At 42.4% G+C, this 24,457-nt stretch overlaps 1 protein-coding gene across 1 annotated transcript in view; it reads left to right on the top strand.

Annotated features, from left to right (window-relative positions):
* The window catches only part of LOC110492868 (cadherin-23), a 588,267-nt gene that overhangs the window by 115,718 nt on the left and 448,092 nt on the right, over positions 1 to 24,457 (top strand). The window contains exons 4-6 of the mRNA XM_036946709.1: positions 15,993 to 16,135; positions 16,281 to 16,328; positions 16,965 to 17,057. Of these exons, the coding sequence (XP_036802604.1) occupies positions 15,993 to 16,135; positions 16,281 to 16,328; positions 16,965 to 17,057 (284 nt within the window). The remainder of the gene's footprint in view (positions 1 to 15,992; positions 16,136 to 16,280; positions 16,329 to 16,964; positions 17,058 to 24,457) is intronic.

The raw sequence follows: 24,457 nt of genomic DNA, 5'->3' as shown, positions 1-24,457 counted from the left end.
TGTAGTTGTCCACATATTCTAGGTCAGAACCGTCCAGAGTAGTGATGCTGGACGGGCGGGCGGGCAGATGCGGGCGGGCAGATGTGGGCAGCGATCGGTTGAAGAGCATGCATTTAGTTTTACTTGCATTTAACAGCAGTTGGAGGCCCCGGAAGGAGAGTTGTATGACACTGAAGTTCATCTGGAGGTTAGTTAGCACAGTGTCCAAAGAAGTGCCAGAAGTATAGAGAATGGTGTCGTCTTTATAGAGGTGGATCAGAGAATCACCAGCAGCAAGAGCGACATCATTGATGTATAGAGAGAAGAGTCGGGCCTAGAATTGAACCCTGTGGCACCACCATAGAGACTGCCAGAAGTCCGGACAACAGGCCCTCCAATTTGACACACTGATCTCTATCAGAGAAGTAGTTGGTGAACCAGGCGAGGCAGACATTTGAGAAACCAAGGCTGTTGAGTCTGCCGATAAGAATGTGGTAATTGACAGAGTCAAAATCCCTGGCCAGGTCGATGAAAACGGCTGCACAGTATTGTCTCTAATCGATGGCAGTTATGATATTGTTTAGGACCTTGAGCTTAGCTGATGTGTACCCATGACCAGCTCGGAAGCCAGATTGCATAGCGGAGAAGGTACGGTGGGATTCGAAATGGTCGGGGATTTGTTTGTTAACTTGTTTTTCTAAGACCTTAGAAAGGCAGGGTAGGATAGATATAGGTCTGTAGCAGTTTGGGTCTAGAGTGTCTCCACTTCTGACAAGGGGGATGACCGCTGCAGCTTTCCAATTTTTGGGGATCGAAAGAGGGGTTGCAACAATTCTCAATTATCATGTATTTATCAGTGGTGACAGTGTTTCCTAGCCTCAGTGCAGTGGGCAGTTGGGAGGAAGTGCTCTTATTCTCCATGGACTTTACAGTGTCCCAGAACTTTTGAGTTTGTGCTACAGAATGCACATTTCTGTTAGGAAAGCTAAGGCTAACTTTTTCAAACTGCTTGTGTATGTTGGTTCCTAACTTCCCTGAAAAGTTGCATATTGCGGGGGCTATTTGATGCTAATGCAGTACGCCACATTTGTGCTGGTCAAGGGCAGTCAGGTCTGGAGTGAACCAAGGGCTTTATCTGTTATTGGTTCTACATTTTTTTGAATGGGGCATGCTTATTTAAGATGGTGAGGAAGGCACTTTTAAAGAATAACCAGGCATCCTCTACTGACGGGATGAGTTCAATATCCTTCTAGGATACCCGGGCCAGGTCAATTTGAAAGGCCTGCTCGCTGAAGTGTTTTAGGGAGCGTTTGACAGTGTTGAGGGGTGGTCGTTTGACCGCAGACCCATTACGGACGCAGGCAATGAGGCAGTGATTGCTGAGATCTTGGTTGAAGACAGCAGAGGTGTTTTTGGAGGGCAAGTTGGTTAGGATGATATCGGTGAGGGAGCCCATGTTTACGGATTTGGGGTTGTACCCGGTAGGTTCATTAATAATTTGTGTGAGATTGAGGGCATCAAGCTTGTAGGATGGATGGGGTGTTAAGCATGTCCCAGTTTTGGTCAGCTATCAGCACTAGCTCTGAAGATAGATGGGGGGCAATCAATTCACATATGGTGTCCAGGGCACACCTGGGGCAGAGGGTGGTCTATAAACAAGCAGCAACGTTGAGAGACTTGTATCTGGAAAGGTGGATTTTTAGAAGTAGAAACTCAAATTTTTGGGGCACAGACCTGGATAGTATGACAGAAATCTGCAGGCTCTCTCTGCAGTAGATTTCCTTTCCGACCCCTTTGGCAGTTCTCTTGTTGGAAAATGTTATAGATAGGGATGGAAATGTAAGAGTTTTGATGGTCTTCCTAAGCCAGGATTCAGACATGGCTAGGACATCCGGGTTGGCAGAGTGTGCTGAGGCAGTGAATAAAACAAACTTGGGGTAGAGGCTTCTGATGTTAACATGCATGGCTTTTACGGTTACAGAAGTCAACAAATGAGAGCCCCTGTGGAATGGGAGTGGAGCTAGGCACTGCTGGGCCTGGATTAACCTCTACATCACCAGAGGAACAAAGAAAGAGTAGGATAAGGGTATGGCTAAAGGCTTTAAGAACTGGTCGTCTATTACGTTCGGAACAGAGTGTAAAGGGATCAGGTTTCTGGGCACGATAGAATAGATTCAAGGCATAATATACAGACAAAGGTATGGTAGGATGAGAATACAGTGGTGATATGTGGGAGGTGGAACTGAAGGGTTAGCTAAGGCATATTGAGCAGGGCTAGAGGCTCTACAGTGAAATTAGACAATAATCACTAAACAGAACAGCAATGGACAAGGCAATTTGACATTAGGGAGAGGCATGCATTGCCGAGTGACCATAGGGTTCCAGTTAGTAGTTAAGCTGGCTGGAAATACGGCGATTCAGACAGCTAGCAGGCTGGGAGTAGCAAGCTAGCAGAAGGGCCTTAGAGGTACGTCGTGACGGAAGAAGTCTGTTCTCATGCGGAGCCTCGTCGTGATCAATTAGTAGGGTTCCGTGTAGTAAAGGTGCCCAGTCCAATTGGCAAAATAGGTATAGTGACTCAAGAAAATTGCAGATGGACCTATTCAGCTAACAGTCTGATATGCTCTAGACAGCTAGTGGGCCGCGGTTAGCAGGCTAGCAGATGGGCATTCAGTTGACGTCACGACAGAGGGACCTGTTGCAAAAATAACTTTCAGGCAGATTACGTCGGTAGTCCAGTCGCAATGGATTAGCAGGACTTTGTGAAGTGAAAGGGTTCCAGGCCAATTGGCAAAATAGGTATTGTAGCCCAATGAGTGGCTGATTGACCTCTTCAGCTAGCCGGGAGATGGGCCTAGCATGGGCTAGCTTCAAGCTAATTGGTGCTTGCTTCGGGACAGAGACGTTAGCCAGGAGTAGCAACTCGGATTGCAGTTACCTAGCTGCGGTGATCCAGGTTAAAAGGTTCAGAGCTTGGGAATCCGGGGATATGGGGAGAAAATAAGTCCAGTATGCTCTGGTTTGAATTGCGTTGTGCAAACTGGCGAGCGATTTCCGAGCTAGAGGTTCACTGATGACCGCTAGCAGTGGTTAGCTGACTACTAGCTCGTAGCTGGCTAGCTTCTGTTGGGGAATCTGATTCGAAAGTAAAGACAAATAGTAAATCCATACCACATTGGGTGAGGCGGGTTGCAGGAGAGTATATTGAAGCTGAGGTTTAGGAAAAATATAAAAAATATATAAACACGGGACACGACGAGGACAAAGACGTCTGACTGCTACGCCATCTTGGATGTTAATATTATACAGTGTCTTCTGAAAGTATTCACACCCGTTGACTTTTACACTTTTACACATTACACATCACAGCCTTATACTAAAATGTATTAAAATCCTCAGCAATCTACACACAATGCCCCAGTGCGAAAACGGGTTTGTAGAAATTTTTGCAAATGTATTAATAATTAAAAGCAAAACTACCTTATTTACATAAGTATTCAGGCCCTTTGCTATGAGAATTGAAATTGAGCTCAGGTGCATCCTGTTTCCATGGATCATCCTTGAGTTTCTATAACTTGACTGGAGTCCACTTGGGGTAAATTTAATTGATTGGACATGATTTTAAAGTCACACACCTGTCTATATAAGGTCCCACAGTTGACAGTGCAAAAACCAAGCAATGAGGTCGAAAGAATTGACCATAGAAATCCAAGACAGAATTGTGTGGAGGCAAAGATCTGGGGAAGGGTATCAAGAAATATCTGCAGCATTGAAGGTCCCCCAGAACACAGTGTCTTCCATCGTTCTTAAATGGAAGAAGTTTGGAACCACCAAAATTCTTCCTACCTTTGGCCGCCGGGCCAAACTGAGAAATCGGGAGAGAATGGCCGTGATCAGGGGAGGTAACCAAGAACCGATGGTCACTCTAACAGAGCTCTGGAGTTCCTCTGTGGAGATGGGAGAACAGTCCAGGATAACCATCACTCCACCAATCAGGCCTTTATGGTAGAGTGGCCAGATGGAAGTCACTCCTCAGTAAAAGGAACATGACAGCCCGCTTGGAGTTTGCCAAAAGGATCCTAAAGACTCTCAGAAAATGAGAAACAAGATTCTCTGGTCTGATGAAACCAAGATTGAGCTCTTTGGCCTTGCTAAGCTTGAAGTCGGGAGGAAACTTGGCACCATCACTAGAGTGAAGCATGGTTGTGGCAGTATCAATCTGTGGGGATGTTTTTCAGTGGCAGCGACGGTGAGACTAGTCAGGATTGAGGGATAGCATTTACATTTTAGAATAAGGTTGTAACCTAACAAAATGTAGAAGAAGTCAATACTTTACAAAAGCATTGTATATACAATTATTCAAGGACATTTTTTATTTGTATTGTACAAACTTAATATGATGAACAGGAATTACATTTTCTCTCAGCGGTGGCAAAAAAATAACTTCCTGAAAGCCACGCCTCCAATCTTCTGATACGGTGCTACCGCACAATATATTATTAAAAAGGTAAACAATCGAAGCCCTTCCTTTACATAGGCAGCCCAGTATCAGCATATAAGCATCAATCTATAAAGCATTTACAAAGAAAAGATATGCATAATGTAAATGTGTTGAACCCCAAAAGGTTCTTCCAGTCTCCTGAGAGTGTAGTTGCTAGAACTGTGCAGGAAAGGACAATGAGAAAATAAAATATCAGAGCCAGCTCAGTTTGTCTTGTGTTTGCTCTATAGTGTGAATTAGGCATTTGTATTACAGATTCTCTCTCTATGGCCCAATCATGTCTTCTCTAACCCTCTGTTTCTGCCCTGGTTTGGCCTCTCCATACAGTGTCAGAAAGTTGCAGACGGCAGAAAGATAAAAAAAAGGGAAAGAGAGAGAAATGGATGATTCCACCAGCCCATCGCTCTTGTCAGAGTAGCAGGACTGGGGAGTGGAGGAGAGAGGGAGAAGGCGAACTGTTAACATGCACTGTATAATTCATAATGGTAATACTGTCACACACAAGAATGTGCAAACACACGCACATGCATGCAAAAAGTGTGCGTGCACACACATATAGACATACACACAACCAGCGTCATGACACCCAGCGTCATAACCATGTCATAATATGGTCATAGCATTGTCATGACACATATATTTAAACCTGTTGTGAAATATTGTGTTATTTTATGGCTGGTTATGAAACCTACAAAAGAGTGTCAAAACCTACCACGGTAGTTATTTTATGGCTGGTTATGACACCTACATAAGAGTGTCAAAACCCACAAAACCTATCACATAAGCAAACCATTCCATTACACCATAGCCTACTTGTCAACAGTATGTTTATGTTATTTACATTTTCTGAAATGTACCATATTAAATTGTCATTGTAATTGCACACATATTGATGTGAGACATGCACCCACCCCAATGCTCTGTTTCTGATGACTGGGATGAATGCAGCTGCAGATTTCAGGAACAGGACAAGACACCCTCTTTTTGATTGATCACTGACTTAAGGGCATGTAAACCCCATAAAAAAAGAAACGTCCGCTCACTGTCAACTGCTTTTATTTTCAGCAAACTTAACATGTGTAAATATTTGTATGAACATAAGATTCAACCACTGAGACATAAACTGAACAAGTTCCACAACATGTGACTAACATAAATTGAATAATGTGTCCCAGAACAAAGGGGGGGGGGGGGTCAAAATGAAAAGTAACAGTCAGTATCTGGTGTGGCCACCAGCTGCATTAACTTCTTGACGCTATCCATCCCTTAAGCTGGATAATTTTCATCAGCATCCGCTGAATAGCATAGCGCCCCAGTCAAATAATATTACTAAAAATATTCATATTCCTGAAATCACAAGTACAATATTGCAAAACACAGCTTAGCCTTTTGTTAATCCACCTGTCATCTCAGATTTTGAAATGACGCTTTACAGCGAAAGCAATCCAAGCGTTTGTGTAAGTTTATCAATCGCATGACAAAACCTTAATTACACTTATTATCAGGAAGCTTGGTCAAGAATCAGAAAAACAATCAAATGAATTGTTTACCTTTGATGATCCTCAGATGTTTTCACTCACAAGACACACAGTTACACTCACAGTGAGACTCACAGTTACACAACAAATGTTCCTTTTGTTCCATAAAGATTATTTTTATATCCAAAATACCTCCGTTTGTTTGTTGCGTTATGTTCAGAAATCCACAGGAAAGAGCGGTCACAACAACGCAGACGAAAATTCCAAATAATATCCATCATGTCCACAGAAACATGTCTAACGTTTTTTATAATCAATCCTCAGGCTGTTTTTAAAATATATATTTGATAATATATCAATTGGGAGTGTAGGTTTTTCAATAGGACAGGGAGAAAAAATGGCCGCTTTACTCTGTTGCGCAAAACTCACTCTGAGAGCCCCCACCTATCCACTTACGCAATGTGATCTTTCTCGCTAATTTTTCAAAATAAAAGCCTGAAACTGTCTAAAGACTGACATCTTAAGGAAGCCATATAAAAAGGAATCTGGTTGATATCCCTTTAAATGGAGGATAGGCATGCATAGGAACAGAGGTTTCAAAATAAGAGGCACTACCTGATTGGATTTTCTTCAGGTTTCGCCTGCAATATCAGTTCTGTTATACTCACAGACAATATTTTGACAGTTTTGGAAACTTTAGAGTGTTTTCTATCCTAATCTGACAATTATATGCATATTCTAGTTTCTGGGGCTGAGAAATAGGCAGTTTCAAATGTGTACGTTTTTTTTAGCCAAAAATGAATATACTGCCCCCTACACGCAAAAGGTTATGTACTGCAGTGCATCTCCTCCTCATGGACTGCACCAGATGTGCCAGTTCTTGCTGTGAGATGTTAACCCACTCTTCCACCAAGGCACCTGCAAGTTCCTGGATATTTCCGGGGGAAATGGTCCTCACCCTCCGATCCAACAGACGTGCTCAATGGGATTGAGATCCGGGCTCTTCGCTGGCCATGGCAGAACTGGCATTCCTGTCTTGCAGGAAATCATGCACAGAACGAGCAGTATGGCTGGTGGCATCGTCATGCTGGAGGGTCATGTCAGGATGAGCCTGCAGGAAGGTTACTACATGATGGAGGAGGATGTCTTTATCTGTAACGCACAGCTTTGAGATTGCCTGCAATGACAACAAGCTCAGTCCGATGATGCTGTGACACACTGCCCCAGACCATGACGGACCCTCCACCTGCACATCGATCCCGCTCCAGAGTACAGGCCTTGGTGTAACACTCATTCCTTCGACGATAAACGCAAATCCGACCATCACCCCTGGTAAGACAAAACCATGACTCGTCAGTGAAGAGCACTTTTGCCAGTCCTGTCTGGTCCAGTTTTTTTTTTTATTTTTTTTATTTCACCTTTATTTAACCAGGTAGGCTAGTTGAGAACAAGTTCTCATTTGCAACTGCGACCTGGCCAAGATAAGGCATAGCAGTGTGAACAGACAACACAGAGTTACACATGGAGTAAACAATTAACAAGTCAATAACACAGTAGAAAAAAGGGGAGTCTATATATACATTGTGTGCAAAAGGCATGAGAAGGTAGGCAAATAATTACAATTATGCAGATTAACACTGGAGTGATAAATGATCAGATGGTTATGTACAGGTAGAGATTGGTGTGCAAAAGAGCAGAAAAATAAAAATAAATAAATAAAAACAGTATGGGGATGAGGTAGGTGAAAATGGGTGGGCTATTTACCAATAGACTATGTACAGCTGCAGCGATCGGTTAGCTGCTCGGATAGCAGATGTTTGAAGTTGGTGAGGGAGATAAAAGTCTCCAACTTCAGCGATTTTTGCAATTCGTTCCAGTCACAGGCAGCAGAGAACTGGAACGAAAGGCGGCCAAATGAGGTGTTGGCTTTAGGGATGATCAGTGAGATACACCTGCTGGAGCGCGTGCTACGGATGGGTGTTGCCATCATAACCAGTGAACTGAGATAAGGCGGAGCTTTACCTAGCATGGACTTGTAGATGACCTGGAGCCAGTGGGTCTGGCGACGAATATGTAGCGAGGGCCAGCCGACTAGAGCATACAAGTCGCAGTGGTGGGTGGTATAAGGTGCTTTAGTGACAAAACGGATGGCACTGTGATAAACTGCATCCAGTTTGCTGAGTAGAGTGTTGGAAGCAATTTTGTAGATGACGTCGCCGAAGTCGAGGATCGGTAGGATAGTCAGTTTTACTAGGGTAAGTTTGGCGGCGTGAATGAAGGAGGCTTTGTTGCGGAATAGAAAGCCGACTCTTGATTTGATTTTCGATTGGAGATGTTTGATATGGGTCTGGAAGGAGAGTTTAGAGTCTAGCCAGACACCTAGGTACTTATAGATGTCCACATATTCAAGGTCGGAACCATCCAGGGTGGTGATGCTGGTCAGGCGTGCGGGTGCAGGCAGCGAACGGTTGAAAAGCATGCATTTGGTTTTACTAGCGTTTAAGAGCAGTTGGAGGCCACGGAAGGAGTGCTGTATGGCATTGAAGCTCGTTTGGAGGTTAGATAGCACAGTGTCCAAGGACGGGCCGGAAGTATATAGAATGGTGTCGTCTGCGTAGAGGTGGATCAGGGAATCGCCCGCAGCATGAGAAACATCATTGATATATACAGAGAAAAGAGTCGGCCCGAGAATTGAACCCTGTGGCACCCCCATAGAGACTGCCAGAGGACCGGACAGCATGCCCTCCGATTTGACACACTGAACTCTGTCTGCAAAGTAATTGGTGAACCAGGCAAGGCAGTCATCCGAAAAACCGAGGCTACTGAGTCTGCCGATAAGAATACGGTGATTGACAGAGTCGAAAGCCTTGGCAAGGTCTATGAAGACGGCTGCACAGTACTGTCTTTTATCGATGGCGGTTATGATATCGTTTAGTACCTTGAGCGTGGCTGAGGTACACCCGTGACCGGCTCGGAAACCAGATTGCACAGCGGAGAAGGTACGGTGGGATTCAAGATGGTCAGTGACCTGTTTGTTGACTTGGCTTTCGAAGACCTTAGATAGGCAGGGCAGGATGGATATAGGTCTGTAACAGTTTGGGTCCAGGGTGTCGCCCCCTTTGAAGAGGGGGATGACTGCGGCAGCTTTCCAATCCTTGGGGATCTCAGACGATATGAAAGAGAGGTTGAACAGGCTGGTAATAGGGGTTGCGACAATGGCGGCGGATAGTTTCAGGAATAGAGGGTCCAGATTGTCCAGCCCAGCTGATTTGTACGGGTCCAGGTTTTGCAGCTCTTTCAGGACATCTGCTATCTGGATTTGGGTAAAGGAGAACCTGGAGAGGCTTGGGCGAGTAGCTGCGGGGGGGGGGGAGCTGTTGTCCGAGGTTGGAGTAGCCAGGCGGAAGGCATGGCCAGCCGTTGAGAAATGCTTGTTGAAGTTTTCGATAATCATGGATTTATCGGTGGTGACCATGTTACCTAGTCTCAGTGCAGTGGGCAGCTGGGAGGAGGTGCTCTTGTTCTCCATGGACTTCACAGTGTCCCAGAACTTTTTGGAGTTGGAGCTACAGGATGCAAACTTCTGCCTGAAGAAGTTGGCTTTAGCTTTCCTGACTGACTGTGTGTATTGGTTCCTGACTTCCCTGAACAGTTGCATATCGCGGGGACTATTCGATGTTAGCGCAGTCCGCCACAGGATGTTTTTGTGCTGGTCGAGGGCAGTCAGGTCTGGAGTGAACCAGGGGCTATATCTGTTCTTAGTTCTGCATTTTTTGAACGGAGCATGCTTATCTAAAATGGTGAGGAAGTTACTTTTAAAGAAAGACGGTGGGTTTGTGCCAATAGGCGAAGTTGTTGCCGGTGATGTCTGGTGCGGACCTGTCTTACAACAGGCCTACAAGCCCTCAGTCCAGCCTCTCTCAGCCTATTGCGGAGCACTGATGGAGGGATTGTGCGTTCCTGGTACATCTTGTACCTGTCCCGCAGGTGTGATGTTTGGATGTACCGATCCTGTGCAGGTGTTGTTACACGTGGTCTGCCACTGCGAGGACGATCAGCTTTCTGTCCGGTCTCCCTGTGGCGCTGTCTTAGGCATCACAGTATGGACATTGCAATTTATTGCCCTGGCCACATCTGCAGTCCTCATGCCTCTTTGCAGCATGCCTAAGACACGTTGACGCAGATGAGCAGGGTTTTCATAACTGTGACCTTAATTGCCTACCGTCTGTATGCTGTAAGTGTCTTAAATTAACGACTGTTCCACAGGTGCTGTCACGCCCTGACCATAGAGAGCCCTTGGGGTTCTCAATGGTGTAATAGGTCAGAGCGTGACTAGCGGGGGGTTTCTAGTTATTATAGTTCTATGTTGGTGTGTGAGTATGGTTCCCAATTGGAGGCAGCTGACATTCGTTGCCTCAAATTGGGGTGTTCCTTTTCCCTCCTGTGTTGTGGGATATTGGTCCACTTATTTATGTAACGATCGTTACAGGTGCATGTTCATTAATTGTTTATGGTTTATTGAACAAGCATGCAAAACAGTGTTTAAACCCTTTACAATGAAGATCTGTGAAGATATTTGAATTCATAAAAATAATCTTTGAAAGAAATAGGGACGTTTCTTTTTTGCTGAGTTTACATGATAGGCCTATCTAGCTTAAATGATTATGATGGTCATAATGCTTCTTGACAGTGTCATAAAGTGTATTTTCTACACGTTTTTAAAGATATGATAAAGAATTCATTACAGCAACAACAAAGGACTTAAGAAACAAACTTTTAATTGAAAGGAAACTTCTTGGCAGAGAAAACATTTGAATAAATGTGGGTTTTGACACTTATGTATGTCACAACAGCAGCAAATATGGGTAATGACAGTATTATGACCATATTATGAAAAGATTATGACCGTGTTATGGAACTGAGTTTCAAGTTGAGTATTATGGAACCAGCAAACACACACACACACACACACACACACACAAACACACACACCACTCGAGTGAATGTCAACAAACATATGTACATCCCTGTGCAGTCATACATGCACATAACACTCAAATCAATGAATACATCCTTTAGCCCAGACGAGCACACATGAGACCTCCCACTCATACACAATGTCACTTCTACTCGCAGCAAAAAGCCCTCTACACTTAATGTTCTACACTCAATCACACTCTCTTTCCCTATGTAGGAGTTGGGGATAGGCGTTCCGCCAGGATAGGCGTTCCGCCAACGGGACTTCAACAAGCATTTCTCAACGGCTGGCCATGCCTTCCTCCTGGCTACTCCAACCTCGGCCAACAGCTCCAACCTAGAATATGTGGACATCTATAAGTACCTAGGTGTCTGGCTAGACTGTAATCTCTACTTCCAGACTCATATCAAACATCTCCAATCTAAAATCAAATCTAGAGTCGGCTTTCTATTCCGCAACAAAGTCTCTTTCACTCACGCCACCAAACTTACCCTAGTAAAACTGACTATCCTACCGATCCTCGACTTCGTCGATGTCATCTACAAAATAGCTTCCAATACTCTACTCAGCAAACTGGATGCAGTTTATCATAGTGCCATCTGTTTTGTTATTAAAGCACCTTATACCACCCACCACTGCCGGCTGGTCCTCGCTACATATTTGTCGCCAGACCCATTGGCTCCAGGTTATCTACAAGTCCATGCTAGGTGAAGCTCCACCTTATCTCAGTTCACTGGTCACGATGGCAACACCCACCCGTAGCACCCGCTCCAGCAGATGTATCTCACTGATCATCCCTAAAGCCAACACCTCATTTGGCCGCCTTTCCTTCCAGTTCTCTGCTGCTTGTGACTGGAATGATTTGCAAAAAATGTTGAAGTTGGAGACTTTTATCTCCCTCACCAACTTTAATCATCTGCTATCTGAGCAGCTAACCGATCGCTGCAGCTGTACATAGTCCATCGGTAAATAGCCCACCCAATTTACCTACCTCATCCCCATACTGTTTTTATTTATTTACTTTTCTGCTCTTTTGCACACCAGTATCTCTACCTGTACATGACCATCTGATCATTTATCACTCCAGTGTTATTCTGCTAAATTGTGATTATTTGCCTACCTCCTCATGCCTTTTGCACACAATGTATATAGACTAATTTTTTTCTACTGTGTTATTGACTTGTTTATTGTTTACTCCATGTGTAACTCTGTGTTGTTGTCTGTTCACACTGATATGCTTTATCTTGGCCAGGTCGCAGTTGTAAATGAGAACTTGTTCTCAACTTGCCCACCTGGTTAAATAAAGGTGAAATAAAAAAAAAATACAATCAATCATGTTGCGCTGTATGTCATGATCGCAGATTTTAGAGAAACAACAAATGTCATATACAGTTGAAGTCAGAAGTTTACATACAAGTTCACAACCACTCCACACATTTATTGTTAACAAACTATAGTTTTGGCAAGCCATTTAGGACATCTACTTTGTGCATGACGCAAGTCATTTTTCCAACAATTGTTTACTGACAGATTATTTCACTTATAATTCACTGTATCACAATTTCAGTGGGTCAGAACTTTGCTTACACTAAGTTGACTGTGCCTTTAAATAGCTTGGGAAATTCCAGAAAATGATGTCATGGCTTTAGAAGCTTCTGATAGGCTAATTGACATCATTCGAGTCAATTGGAGGTGTATCTCTGGATGTATTTGAAGGCCAACCTTCAAACTCTTTGCCTCTTATCTTGACATCATGGGAAAATCTAAATAAATCAACCAAGACCTCAGAAATAAAATTGTAGACCACCAGAAGTTTGGTTAATCCTTAGGAGCAATTTCCAAACACCTTAAGGTACGGCGTTCATCTGTACAAACAATAGTACGCAAGTATAAACACCATGGGACCATACATCCGTCATACCACTCAGGAAGGAAACGCGTTCTGTCTCCTAGAAATGAATGTACTTTGGTGCGAAAAGTGAAAATCAGTCCTAGAATGACAGCAAAGGATCTTGTGAAGATGCTGGAGGAAACAGATACAAAAGTATCTATATCCACAGTAAAACTAGTCCTATATCGACATAACCTGAAAGGTTCAGCAAGGAAGATGCCACTGCTCCAAAACCTCCATAAAAAAGCCAGACTACTGTTTGCAACTGCACATGGGGACAAAGATCATACTTTTTGGAGAAATGTCCTCTGGTCTGATGAAACAAAAATATAACTGTTTGGCCATAAGGACCATCGGAGGTCTTGCAAGCCGAAGAACACCATCCCAACACTGAAGCAAGGGGGTGGCAGCAACATGTTGTAGGGGTGCTTTGCTGCAGGAGGGACTGGTGCAATTCACAAAATAGATGGCATCCCGAGGAAGGAAAATTATGTGGATATATTGAAGCAACATCTCAAGACATCAGTCAGGAAGTTAATGCACAAATCGGTTTTCCAAATGGACAATGACCCCATGCATACATGCATACAGCTTGTGGAAAGCTGGAAACATTTGACCCAAGTTAAACAATTTAAAGGCAATGCTACCAAATAATAAGTGAGTGTATGCAAACCTGTGACCCACGGGGAATGTGATGAAATAAATAAAAGCTGAAATAAATCATTCTCTCTTCTATTATTCTGAAATTTCGCATTCTTAAAATAAAGTGGTGATCCTAACTGACCTAAAACATGGCATTTTTACTTGGATTAAATGCCAGGAATTGTGAAAAACTGAGTTTAAATGTATTTGGCTAAGGTGTATGTAAACTTCCGACTTCAACTGTAAGTGTCATATATCGGCTGAAAGCTTAAATTGTTGTTAATATAACTGCACTGTCCAATTTACAGTAGCTATTACTGCGAAAAAATGCCATGCTATTGTTTGAGGAGAGCTCAAAACAACAAAACACTTTTTTCACCGTGACAGGTTTGATAAATTCACCTCTGAAGGTGAAATGTGTACTTACATTCTGATATCTTGCTCTGATTCATCATCCCAAGGTTCCCAGAGATAACATGACATAACAAAACACGACAAGTGTCGTTTTGTTAGATTAAATCATTTTTCACGTCCTAAAAAGTTCCATATAGCATGCACGATCGATTTTGTATTTCCACTCATTCAATTTGCAAAAAAAGGAATCTATGAAAATCTATCCCTAAACATTGTTTCAACCAGTCAAATTACATTAGTATTTATTCCTCAGCGATCCTAGAACGTAACCAGATTTCACTATATCATTAGGAGTGTAGTATATCCTATAGGACACCAAATTTGGTCAGAGAGCGCCTTCATGGCGCGCCGATGACACAGGCGGTCTTCACTTGATTGACTGTAACTTTGTCAAACAAGCACCAATTGGGGTCAAACAAAGCTAGCTCGATTGCCAATGAGCTGGGCTTTACGTTATCTGTCTCACAAATTTGCTGCTAACCTTGTGCGACAGCAAGCCTTTTCCTTTTGGACAAAAATGGCAAGAATATGGAGAGTTATGAAAACTGGGTGTTTTGCTAATGTTGAACTTACAATATGGCTACTAATACTGGAAAAGCTAAATCAAAGTCCAAGTATACATATGACGATATTCTTGCAGAAAAAAATGTAATGTAAATGTACATTTGGGCAAGTCGTGAAGGACACCTGGGTGACTTCACACTAAATGTCATGTAGCTTGCTAATACTTCAAGTTATCAGTCTGAAACTTTGCACATACACTGCTGCCCTCTTGTGGGCACCATCGGAATTACAACCATAGTGATCGCTAGATTTGGGACATTTCTGTTGGATTTCAAAGATGGTGGTAGAAAAAAAATGCAAAAAAAAACAGTTTTTTCTTTGTATTTTGTTCTACCAGATCTATTGTGTTATATTTTCCTACATTCAATCCACATTTCCACACTTCAAAGTGTTTCCTTTCAAATGGTACCAAGAATATGCATATCCTTGCTACAGGCAGTGTAGTGTGTGTGTATGTCATTTTTTTTTAAAGGAGGCTATCCCTAATTAATCTTCCACATTACTGTGGCTTGTAGAGACAGAATCCTGGCATGAACGTACAATTTCTTACACTCATAACTGTATCTCAAATGACACCCTGTTCCCTATGTAGTGCACTACTTTTGAAGTTGTTCACGATATAGTGAATAGGGTGCCATTTGAACCATGTATTTCCACATGCAGTGGACATTTCCTTTTCAATGGAGGAGAGCAAGAGGGAGAGTGTGCGAGATAGGGTGACTTACGCAGTTATTATTGATGAGTGTGAGAAAGTGCTTAATTTGCACGGTCTTCAACCAAATTCATATTGAAAGCAGCATAATTTGCATAAATCTCATTAGATGCAATGAGAAGGGTTCATAAATTGTAATATTAATTAGTCATTTTTGCCTCCCTTTCATGGTGAAAATGGGTTATATTAATAAAAAGAGGGGGGGGAGAGCCTAATTGGTCTTTGTGTTATCAGCCGGGGCCTGGAAGTGACAGGCTTGATTTAGTTTGGCTTCAACTCTACAGTAGTCTAATGGAGAGAGAGCGAGGCGATGGAGAGGATACTAAATGTTAGTGTGCCTGTGCTTGTGTGTGCTTGCCTATGTGTGTGTTTGCCTGCCTGTGTTTGCATGTGTGTTAGTGCGTGTGTGTGAATGTGTGTGTGTGTGCCATGCTGGTAAATACACTACACAGCAACACTTTAATGGCCCTCCATATTCTTTGTGTGGGTGACTTATCACTCTACCAGAACCTCAATTTAAATCTACCATAAAGAACCTCTAGCCCCCATCCTCCATTTTCACGAATTATGGCATAGCAAGGAGTAATACAGCTGGCTGCCTTTTTTGTTTCTTGATATATTAACGTTGCAGCCGAAATGGAACCCTATTCCCTATTTATAGTGCAGCCGGCCAAAAAAGTAGTGCACTAAATGGAGATTAGAGAGCCAAATGTGGAATAGGGTGCCATTTCACCCAAAGCAATACACGGAATAGAGAATAGGGTGCCATTTTGGACACAACCAATGTTTCCTGGGATTGACCTATTACCCCTGTCTTCTCCTATGCATGTCAGGCACATCTGTAACCCAGCTGCAGGCGGAAGACCCAGACCAGGAGCCCCTCATTTTCGGGGTAGTGGGAGAGGAGGCCATGAGGTACTTTGCAGTGGAGAGAGACACTGGAGTAGTGTGGCTACGACAGCCCCTGGACCGCGAGGTTAGAAGACACAGGCACACACACAACCACCCACACGTGCATGCGCACACCCACACAAACGCACACACCCTGTCTCCATTCCCTCCCCACACTTCCTCCCTCCCTTATGAAGGGTTTTGCTGACATCTCTCTCCATCTCTTCCAGACCAAGTCGGAGATGCAGGTGGAGTTCTTTGTGAGTGACAGCCAAGGGGTAAGAGCCAAGAGTCAACACTGTTACACATCCTGGATGTCAAGCAGCTCACACACTGTAGATACAACTCCACCTGACCAACTATTATTCACTCTGACACCTGTCCCACACGCAACGTTCAAATGCTAAAACACACTGACATTTCAACCTACACAACCCTATGGGTAATGGTTAAGACACTAAATTCATACACTCATTCTATGCATAGAGTGTGTGTAATATTTGTATGTGTCAGGGAGTTGATTGATTGTGTATGTTACTCACTCTGACACCTGTCTAACATGTACTGTTCTGATTTTGTACATTACCTTCATTTAATTAGGCAAGTCAGTTAAGAACAAATTCTTATTTTCAAAGACGGCCTAGGAACAGTGGGTTAACTGCCTTGTTCAGGGGCAGAACGACAGATTTTTACCTTGTCAGCTCAGGGATTTGATCTTGCAACCTCTCGGTTACTAGTCCAACACTCTAACCACTGCCTGATGCACTAAAACACAATGACATTTCAACCAACACATTCCTATGGGTTAAGACACCACCCTCATTCTGTACATAGAGTAAGTGTATTGTGTGTCTGTGTTTCTCTCGGTCTGTGTGTTTGTGTATTAAACATTAGGACCTCTTGTGCTTTCGCAGGTGGTCAAAGACACAGTGAATATTCAGATAGGAGATGTGAATGACAACTCCCCTACTTTCCATGGCCAGCCATACACAGTACACATTGCAGAGGTAGGCTACAGTCATGTATATGGAATGTGTAATAGCTACTGTATATAACTGTCCTCCCTAACTTGTCCCACTGTCCTTCTGGGGAACACTATCATTGTCCTCTGCAGTCACTGCGGGATGAAGTCTCCCCTTGGTATAGATCTAGGATCAGTTTCCCTCTTACAATCCTAACCTTAACCATTGCTGGGGGGAATGTAAAACTGAAACAAGAAGTCTTGTGTTGTGTGTGTGTGACAGTTTTCTACTGATTTATGAGAAAAAGCATAGTTTCTCTTGCTCGATATAATACACAGACAGTGAGAATCTTTGAGTCAATGTCTCTCTATAATTGGTTGACTTATCAGACATGGAACTTTACAACAAGTTGGCAGTGCAAATGGCTGTAGACCTGCATGATAACCAACCACTGGTTTGGGAGTCCTCTTCTTTCTCATATTTGGAGAGAGTAATCCAAATGGCCATACAAATATAACACAACTCTCCCTCTGCAGTGGTCCTCAATCACTCCCACTACAGCTTTTCTTTCTCTCTCTCAGGCTACTACCTCCACTAAGTCTCTCCCTCCTATTTCAGTCTCTCTCTCCCACCTCTCATTCTCTCCCTCCCTCCCTCTCCCTCTGTTAGTCTATCTCCCTCTTACAGTTTCCCTCACTCTCTGGTCTGAAGGAGGAGAGGAAGGGGGGCAGGCTCACTCCCCTTCTCGCTCTCTCAAAATCCCCCTCTCCCTCCCTCTCTCCCCCCTCCCTTCTTTTTGCCCTCTCCCCCATCTGATTGTTGATATGAAGTAATTGCCAGAGTAGAGTAGAATGTTGAAGTCTGGAACTTCAAACAGAGGCTGAAATCTATCTCAGCCACGCACACACATATATTGTGTTGTGTTTATATTGAGTGCATAGCCTATCTCCAGTCTTCTTCAAATCTTCAAAGCCACTGGGATTTTTCCCCTCTTCAATCCATAAAGTCAAGCAAATAAATTCAGAGAAAGAGGGGGCTGTTTAGCCTGCCCCCTTTACCTTCTCCTATGAGTGGAGTGAAGAGTTGTCTCAGGTCTCTCTCTGTGTTTTTTCAGGGTTCTCTCAGGATTGTCTGAGGGTTCTATCAGGGTTTTCTCTGCATTATTTGAGGTTCTCTGGGTTCTAGTTACAAAGAGCTGCTAAGCTTACATTTTTTATTTGAACCTTTATTTAATTAGGCAAATCAGTTAAGAACAAATTATTATTTACAATGATGGCCTACCCCGGACAACGCTGGGCCAATTGTGTGCCTCCCTATGGGACTCCCAATCACAGCCAGATGTGATACAGCCTGGATATGAATCAGGGATTGTAGTGACGCCGCTTGCGCTGAGATACAGTGCCTTAGACCACTGCGTCACTCGGGAGCCCACAAATTGCTGCAATTATACCTTTGAATAGATAGAGGCCTTTAGGGCAGGCAAGGCAGGTTGTCCTTGCTGTAGGTACAGCATAACAACATTTTCATAGACTGTTCCGGTCTTGGATGCTGATTGCCTAAAATCCAAGCCATGATTTATTTAATGATAAACCATGGCAAATGCCTGTTTACTGAAGTGTCACTATTGCATCCATAAGAGTGTTTCCACTGTTCTTTTCACATTTCTACTGTCCCAGCCAGGCAATTCATGAACATTATCTGAGGCCATGTTTGTGTATGATACATGTACTCCGGGCACCAGCTGTAGCTCACCGAATACTCAGTACTAAGCCATGGGGAAGCTGAGGACGAGATGATGCAGTGAGGGTGTTGTGACTTCGTTCCCTGTTCTATCTTGTTTCCTCCATCCCCTCCCTCCCTCCCTCTCATCCTCTTCCTACAACAACTTTCTGTCCTCTGCATTTTTATGGCCTCATTACCTCTGTGACTTCCGGTGACCTCCGTTGGGCAAAGCAAATACGCTGCGACATCACTCCATCAACCTGTCACTCACCGTATGTGCCACAGTAGCCGGCCAATCACAGATTATGACTTCCATCAGCAACTCTGAGACGATAAGCTAGTTCCTGAAGTTGAATGCAGAGAAAAACAGACAGGCAGAGAAGGAGGGGGATGGACAGAGACGGAACCAGTTTGACGGAGAGGAAAAATAACAGAAAGGAGTGGAAAGAGATGTGAGTGAGAAAGAGAGAGATGTGGTATGTAGAGAGATACATATACAGAGACAGAGGAGGACATTGAGGAAAAAAGTAACAATGGAAGGAATGGGAAAGAGCTGGAAGAGGGAGTGGGAAAGTGAGAAAACAGGAATACAGAAAACAGCTCAACGTGACCTGTGGATGGGTAGCTGTAGAGTAGTAAAGACGAGAGGAATGTGTGTAATTGAGGAGTTGTAAAAGAGGAGTGTGTGCGCACGTGCGCTGGCATGCGTACCGTAATTGTGGGTTTAATTTGTGGTGCTATAAAGAGTGTGAAGGGGAGCAGGTGGGCAGCTAGCATTCCCTGTGTCAGCGCTAATGAGCTGGACAGATTTACAGCAAGCAGCCATGGCACAGTGTGTGGAGACCGAGATAACTGTACGTTGCTCTGGATAAGAGTGTCTGCTAAATGACTCAAATATAAATGAGACCTAATGCATCTCAAATGGCACCCTATTCCCTATTTAGTACACTACTTTTGATTATGGCCCATCAGATCCTCCCATAGGGCTCTGGTCAAAAGTAGTGTACTATATAGGACATAAGGTGCCGTTTGGGACACATTCAGAGAATATTACCCAAACACAATGTTCGACTAAAACAACAGATGGGCTTCAGCCAAATTCCCCATTTAATGTAATGGTGGTAATAGTGCAGGAGTGCTACATACTGTGTTTTTTTGTTTTTCACATTTTAGAGTAAATTGTATCCCTATTAGTTTACTATTTGGTATGAGCCCAAGAAAGGTGGTAATACTGTCTTTCAGCCCTATGATTCTTGCTCTAAATTTAGCATAACACCTTAAAGTACAATGTACATTAGAAATGTAGTCTGTGTGTGTCTGTGTCTGTCCGTTTGTGTGTGCATGCTTTATTGTGTGCTTTTGTGCATGTTTGTGTCTGTATGTATAACTCACTAGTTGAACAGTTTTTAATAACACCAGTCGCCCCAGGGAGTCCCAATCCATTCCCCAGCCTTTACTCCCATGCTTCCTGGCCCTAAACCCTCTCCCACTGCGAGCTAGTCTCTGTGTCATTGACACGCCGCCACCATCAAATGCCACTACTAATGACTTTTCTGAGACTCACCCAGTGTTTTCTGTGTCCTGCTGCTCACCCCAGACCCACCCCGATCCCACAAACACACTATTTCTCTTGCTCTGTCTGTCTTTTATTTTTTATTTATCTGACTTCCCCTCTTTCTTTCTTTGAATTCCACTCTCTCCCATTCATGACTTATACTGTATAGTCAGACAGACAGATGGAGTAATGGACATGGAATGCATGGACAGACAGACAGGCACGCGCTCACACACAAACCCCCAAAAACGTCTACATTTTATGTACTATATCTCGCTCTGCTTATTTTACCAACGCCATAACTCATCAATTATTTATTTATCGTGTTGTAGAATATTGAACACAGATAAGGCAATAGTGATGCAGAGGGAGATAGTACAGCCATGCCAAGTCTGGCCCTGAAAGGCACTATACAGATGGATTGAATATATTAGCAGACAGACAAGCAGACATCCACTGCACTGCTGGATAGCTAACATTGAGCTTATCTGTTTACTCCCCCCCCCCCCCCCCCCCCCCCACACACACACACACACACACACACACACTCTGTCAGGCAGCAGGTGAAGGAAAATCCGTCCTCAGCCTATTTCTGTATTTTCTATCAGCCCTATCTCAGTGTCCCTCGCGGTGCTGATAGCTCTTACATTGGCTGCTATTTTAAACCGGTCTTCATTTTAGCTGGGGGTGGACAGGCCACACCCTAGAAATATAATTACTAGAATCTGGGTGCACTCAATATGGCCACCAGAATTTACAGTAAATGTAATCAAGGAATATTGACTTGAATGGGAATGTCCGTTTTAATCAATCTATTCAATGGAGGACACAAGTTACTTAAACAATGATAGACCATAGAAAGTCAAACAGGATCAAAGCTTGAGAGTGGTCAGGTCATCATACCTGTGCAGTATCCATCTAGCTACACTGTACTGACTGCCACAGCATCCATGTGAGCTGATATTTCATTAATGTTACATTGATGTCACAATGATGTTGAAATCACAAGAGGTTCGAAGGATGGCTGGAGGGTTTGGCTGGGGCAGGGAGCATGGTTGGCAGACAGACAGACAGGCACGCAGACAGGCAGGCAGACAGACACATGTACGCACACACTGATCTCTCAGATTGGTTTGGCAAAGTGTATCAGAGAGTGTTCATTATGCCTGTGAATGAGATGTTTAGAGCTTGATGTTGGATTGGGCAGAACAACAGAGGACTTCCACTATTTGATGTGCCCTGTGTCACTATAAAGTAGAAATCAGATTCATGTGATCTAGTCCCTTTTTCTCTTTCTCTTTGTACAATTCCAATTATTATGAAAGCATAACTTAAGCCCTAATAATTTACACCTCTGTGTATCACATTATCCTGCCTGAAGTTATTATACACATATTACATTAATTGTATTAAAACCATTATTTTACATATGACCTATAAGCAATGACATTCTGAAACAATCCTATTAATTTAAGAATCTGTTAAACTAAGTAATTAATGTTGGCATAAAGAAATGGTTTGTACTGTTGTTATCATAACTGCCCTAACAATCAAACACTCCCACCACATATACCATAGCACGCACACACACACACACACACATTACTGTGATTTGCTCTATGCGTAATGGTTTCTGTATCGTCTCCGAAAGATGAAATTGAATGGGGTGGTTAGTGAGAAGTGACTGGGTGACACTAATACCAAGAGCCATGGAGAGAAGGGTGGAAGGAAGGAAGGATAGATTGAGAGAGGGAGATGGGAGGGAGAGAGAGAAAGGATGGACAGAGAGAGAGTGTAAATGAGGAATAGACGGAGAGATAAGGGAGGAGGAAGGTTGAATGGAAAGTAGTCAATATGAGATCCACCCTATAGTTGAGATTAGTTTTGGTACAACTTTTATTTTCAAGGCTTACGGTATATTAATGTCTAGAGGTCTCCATCTGTCCCTATGCATATATCTGAGAGCATTGATTAATGCTCAATATCTTGATGTCTACCATGTGTAATACCTATTTCATCTTATACATTTGGTATTTTTATGTCTATGAACTATAAAAAAGACAACTTAACCAATTGCTTACACAGTGTTATTATGTGAGTTGAGTGGACTTTAAAAGGACAATAATTTGAGCTTGTGTGCTAAAGTCTTCAAAAACACAAATGAATACTGTATTATTTACAGTTAACTATAGTATAACTACTGTAGTATGTATGTATATGTATGTGTATATATATATATATATATATATATATATATATGTGTATATATATGTATATGTGTGTGTATATATATATATATATATGTGTGTGTATATATATATATATATATATATATATATATATGTGTGTGTGTATATATATATATATATATATATATGTGTGTGTATATATATATATATATATATATATATATATATATATATATATATATATGTATATGTGTATATATATATATATATATATATATGTGTATATGTATATATGTATATATATGTTTTTATAAATGAAAATGTGTTGTTTTATTAGGTCAGCCATAGTAGTGTGACACACCTGGAAGAAATTAGTGATAAAACTAGTAATTGATGTAGTGTTTTTGCAGATTGTAGTATTTATTGTAGTGTTTTGCGGAAATTACTGTCGTATTTACTATTCTGTTTTTGTTTTATTATCTTTGACATAGAAGTGGAGGCTTTTTCCTTGAGGAAACCTACTGGAGAAATACTAAAATAGCAAATTGTCTGTAACCTGTAGGTAGGTAGGACTGGGGTCTGAATGGACAGTTCAACGCTTGTGCTCTTTTCTATAACCTGGTCTATACTTGGAATGTAGGTTTCTCACTTATGAGTGGCACAGATTGGGATATGGGGCAGGGGAATGGGCATGGTATGTGCAAATGAAATATAGTATTTACTATGGTTAAAAAAAAAAATGCTTGTGTTTTTGAAGACATTACTGTAGTATTTACTATAGTATTCTATAGTAAGTACTGGGGTATTTTATAGTAAACTGAAATATTTTTTAATGTGGGAACCAATTGCTTAATAAGTGTTATGTGAGTTGAGTGGACTTAAAAAGGACATGAATTTGAGCTAATGTGTTAAAAGACTAGGCATAATACTGCCCCCCCCCCATGAATTGCGTGCCCATAGTAAACAGAAAAAAACTCTGTCCAAAATTGCTAATATATGCATATAATAATTATTATTGGATAGAAAACACTCTAAAGCTTCTAAAACCGTTTGAATTATGTCTGTAAGTATAGCAGAACTCACAGGGCAGGCAATCTCCCCAACTAGTTTTGGAATACTGAAAGTTGGGGCAACTTTGACGTCATCGCCCCCACCCTTCCCAACCAGCTATGGATCTAGAGACACTTTCTATGTCTTCCACTAGATGGCCTCATTCAGTAGAGCGTTTAATTGTGCAAGTCCTGCGAGTTTTGACCCTTTGGGAGGTGAAAGAGTGGGTGTCGCGAGAAAATACATGTGCGTTAGGGTGCGCTTTGGGCACAGAGCTTCCTTTGTTCCAGCTCGCCTGAGAAGAAGTGTGATTGTCCGGTTGAATTGAGAATTGTTTTGTACGTTTATAACATCCTAAAGCTTGATTCTGCACTTAGTTTGACCAGTTTAGTCGACATATAATATGTAATTTTGAAGTTTTGATGCGCAACTGTTCGGGACCAGAAGTCATTTTGGATGCATTTCAGCTGAAAGTGGTAGCATATGCTAATACAAAGACACACGACTTGAAACCAAACGATGTATTGGGTAAGTATGACTCCTTCCACTACATTCTGATCGAAGACATCAAAGGTAAGAGAATATTTATGTTGTAATTTTGTATTTCTGTTGACTCCAACATAGCGGAGAAATATTGCTTACGTCTGAGCGCCGCCTCAGATTATTGCCTAGTGAGCGATTTCTGTAACGTTAAAAATAAATGTAACACAGCGGTTGCATTAAGAAGCAGTGATTTAAAGTTTGTTTACTCAACAAACTCTGCTTGAAGTGAGCTGAATTTGAACAAGCTTGTTGAGTAAAATTAGAAATCCACTTTTACTTAAAACCACACCCATCATTATCACATATGCTCTACTGCAGGTTGATTAAACATTTTTTTTATTTCAATACCTGTGTTTTTGTATGTACATTGTTTGGTTAATGAATGT

This window comes from Oncorhynchus mykiss, chromosome 16 (assembly GCF_013265735.2).
Source record: "Oncorhynchus mykiss isolate Arlee chromosome 16, USDA_OmykA_1.1, whole genome shotgun sequence".
Lineage (NCBI taxonomy): Eukaryota > Metazoa > Chordata > Actinopteri > Salmoniformes > Salmonidae > Oncorhynchus > Oncorhynchus mykiss.
This window is presented reverse-complemented; position numbering and strand designations above follow the sequence as displayed.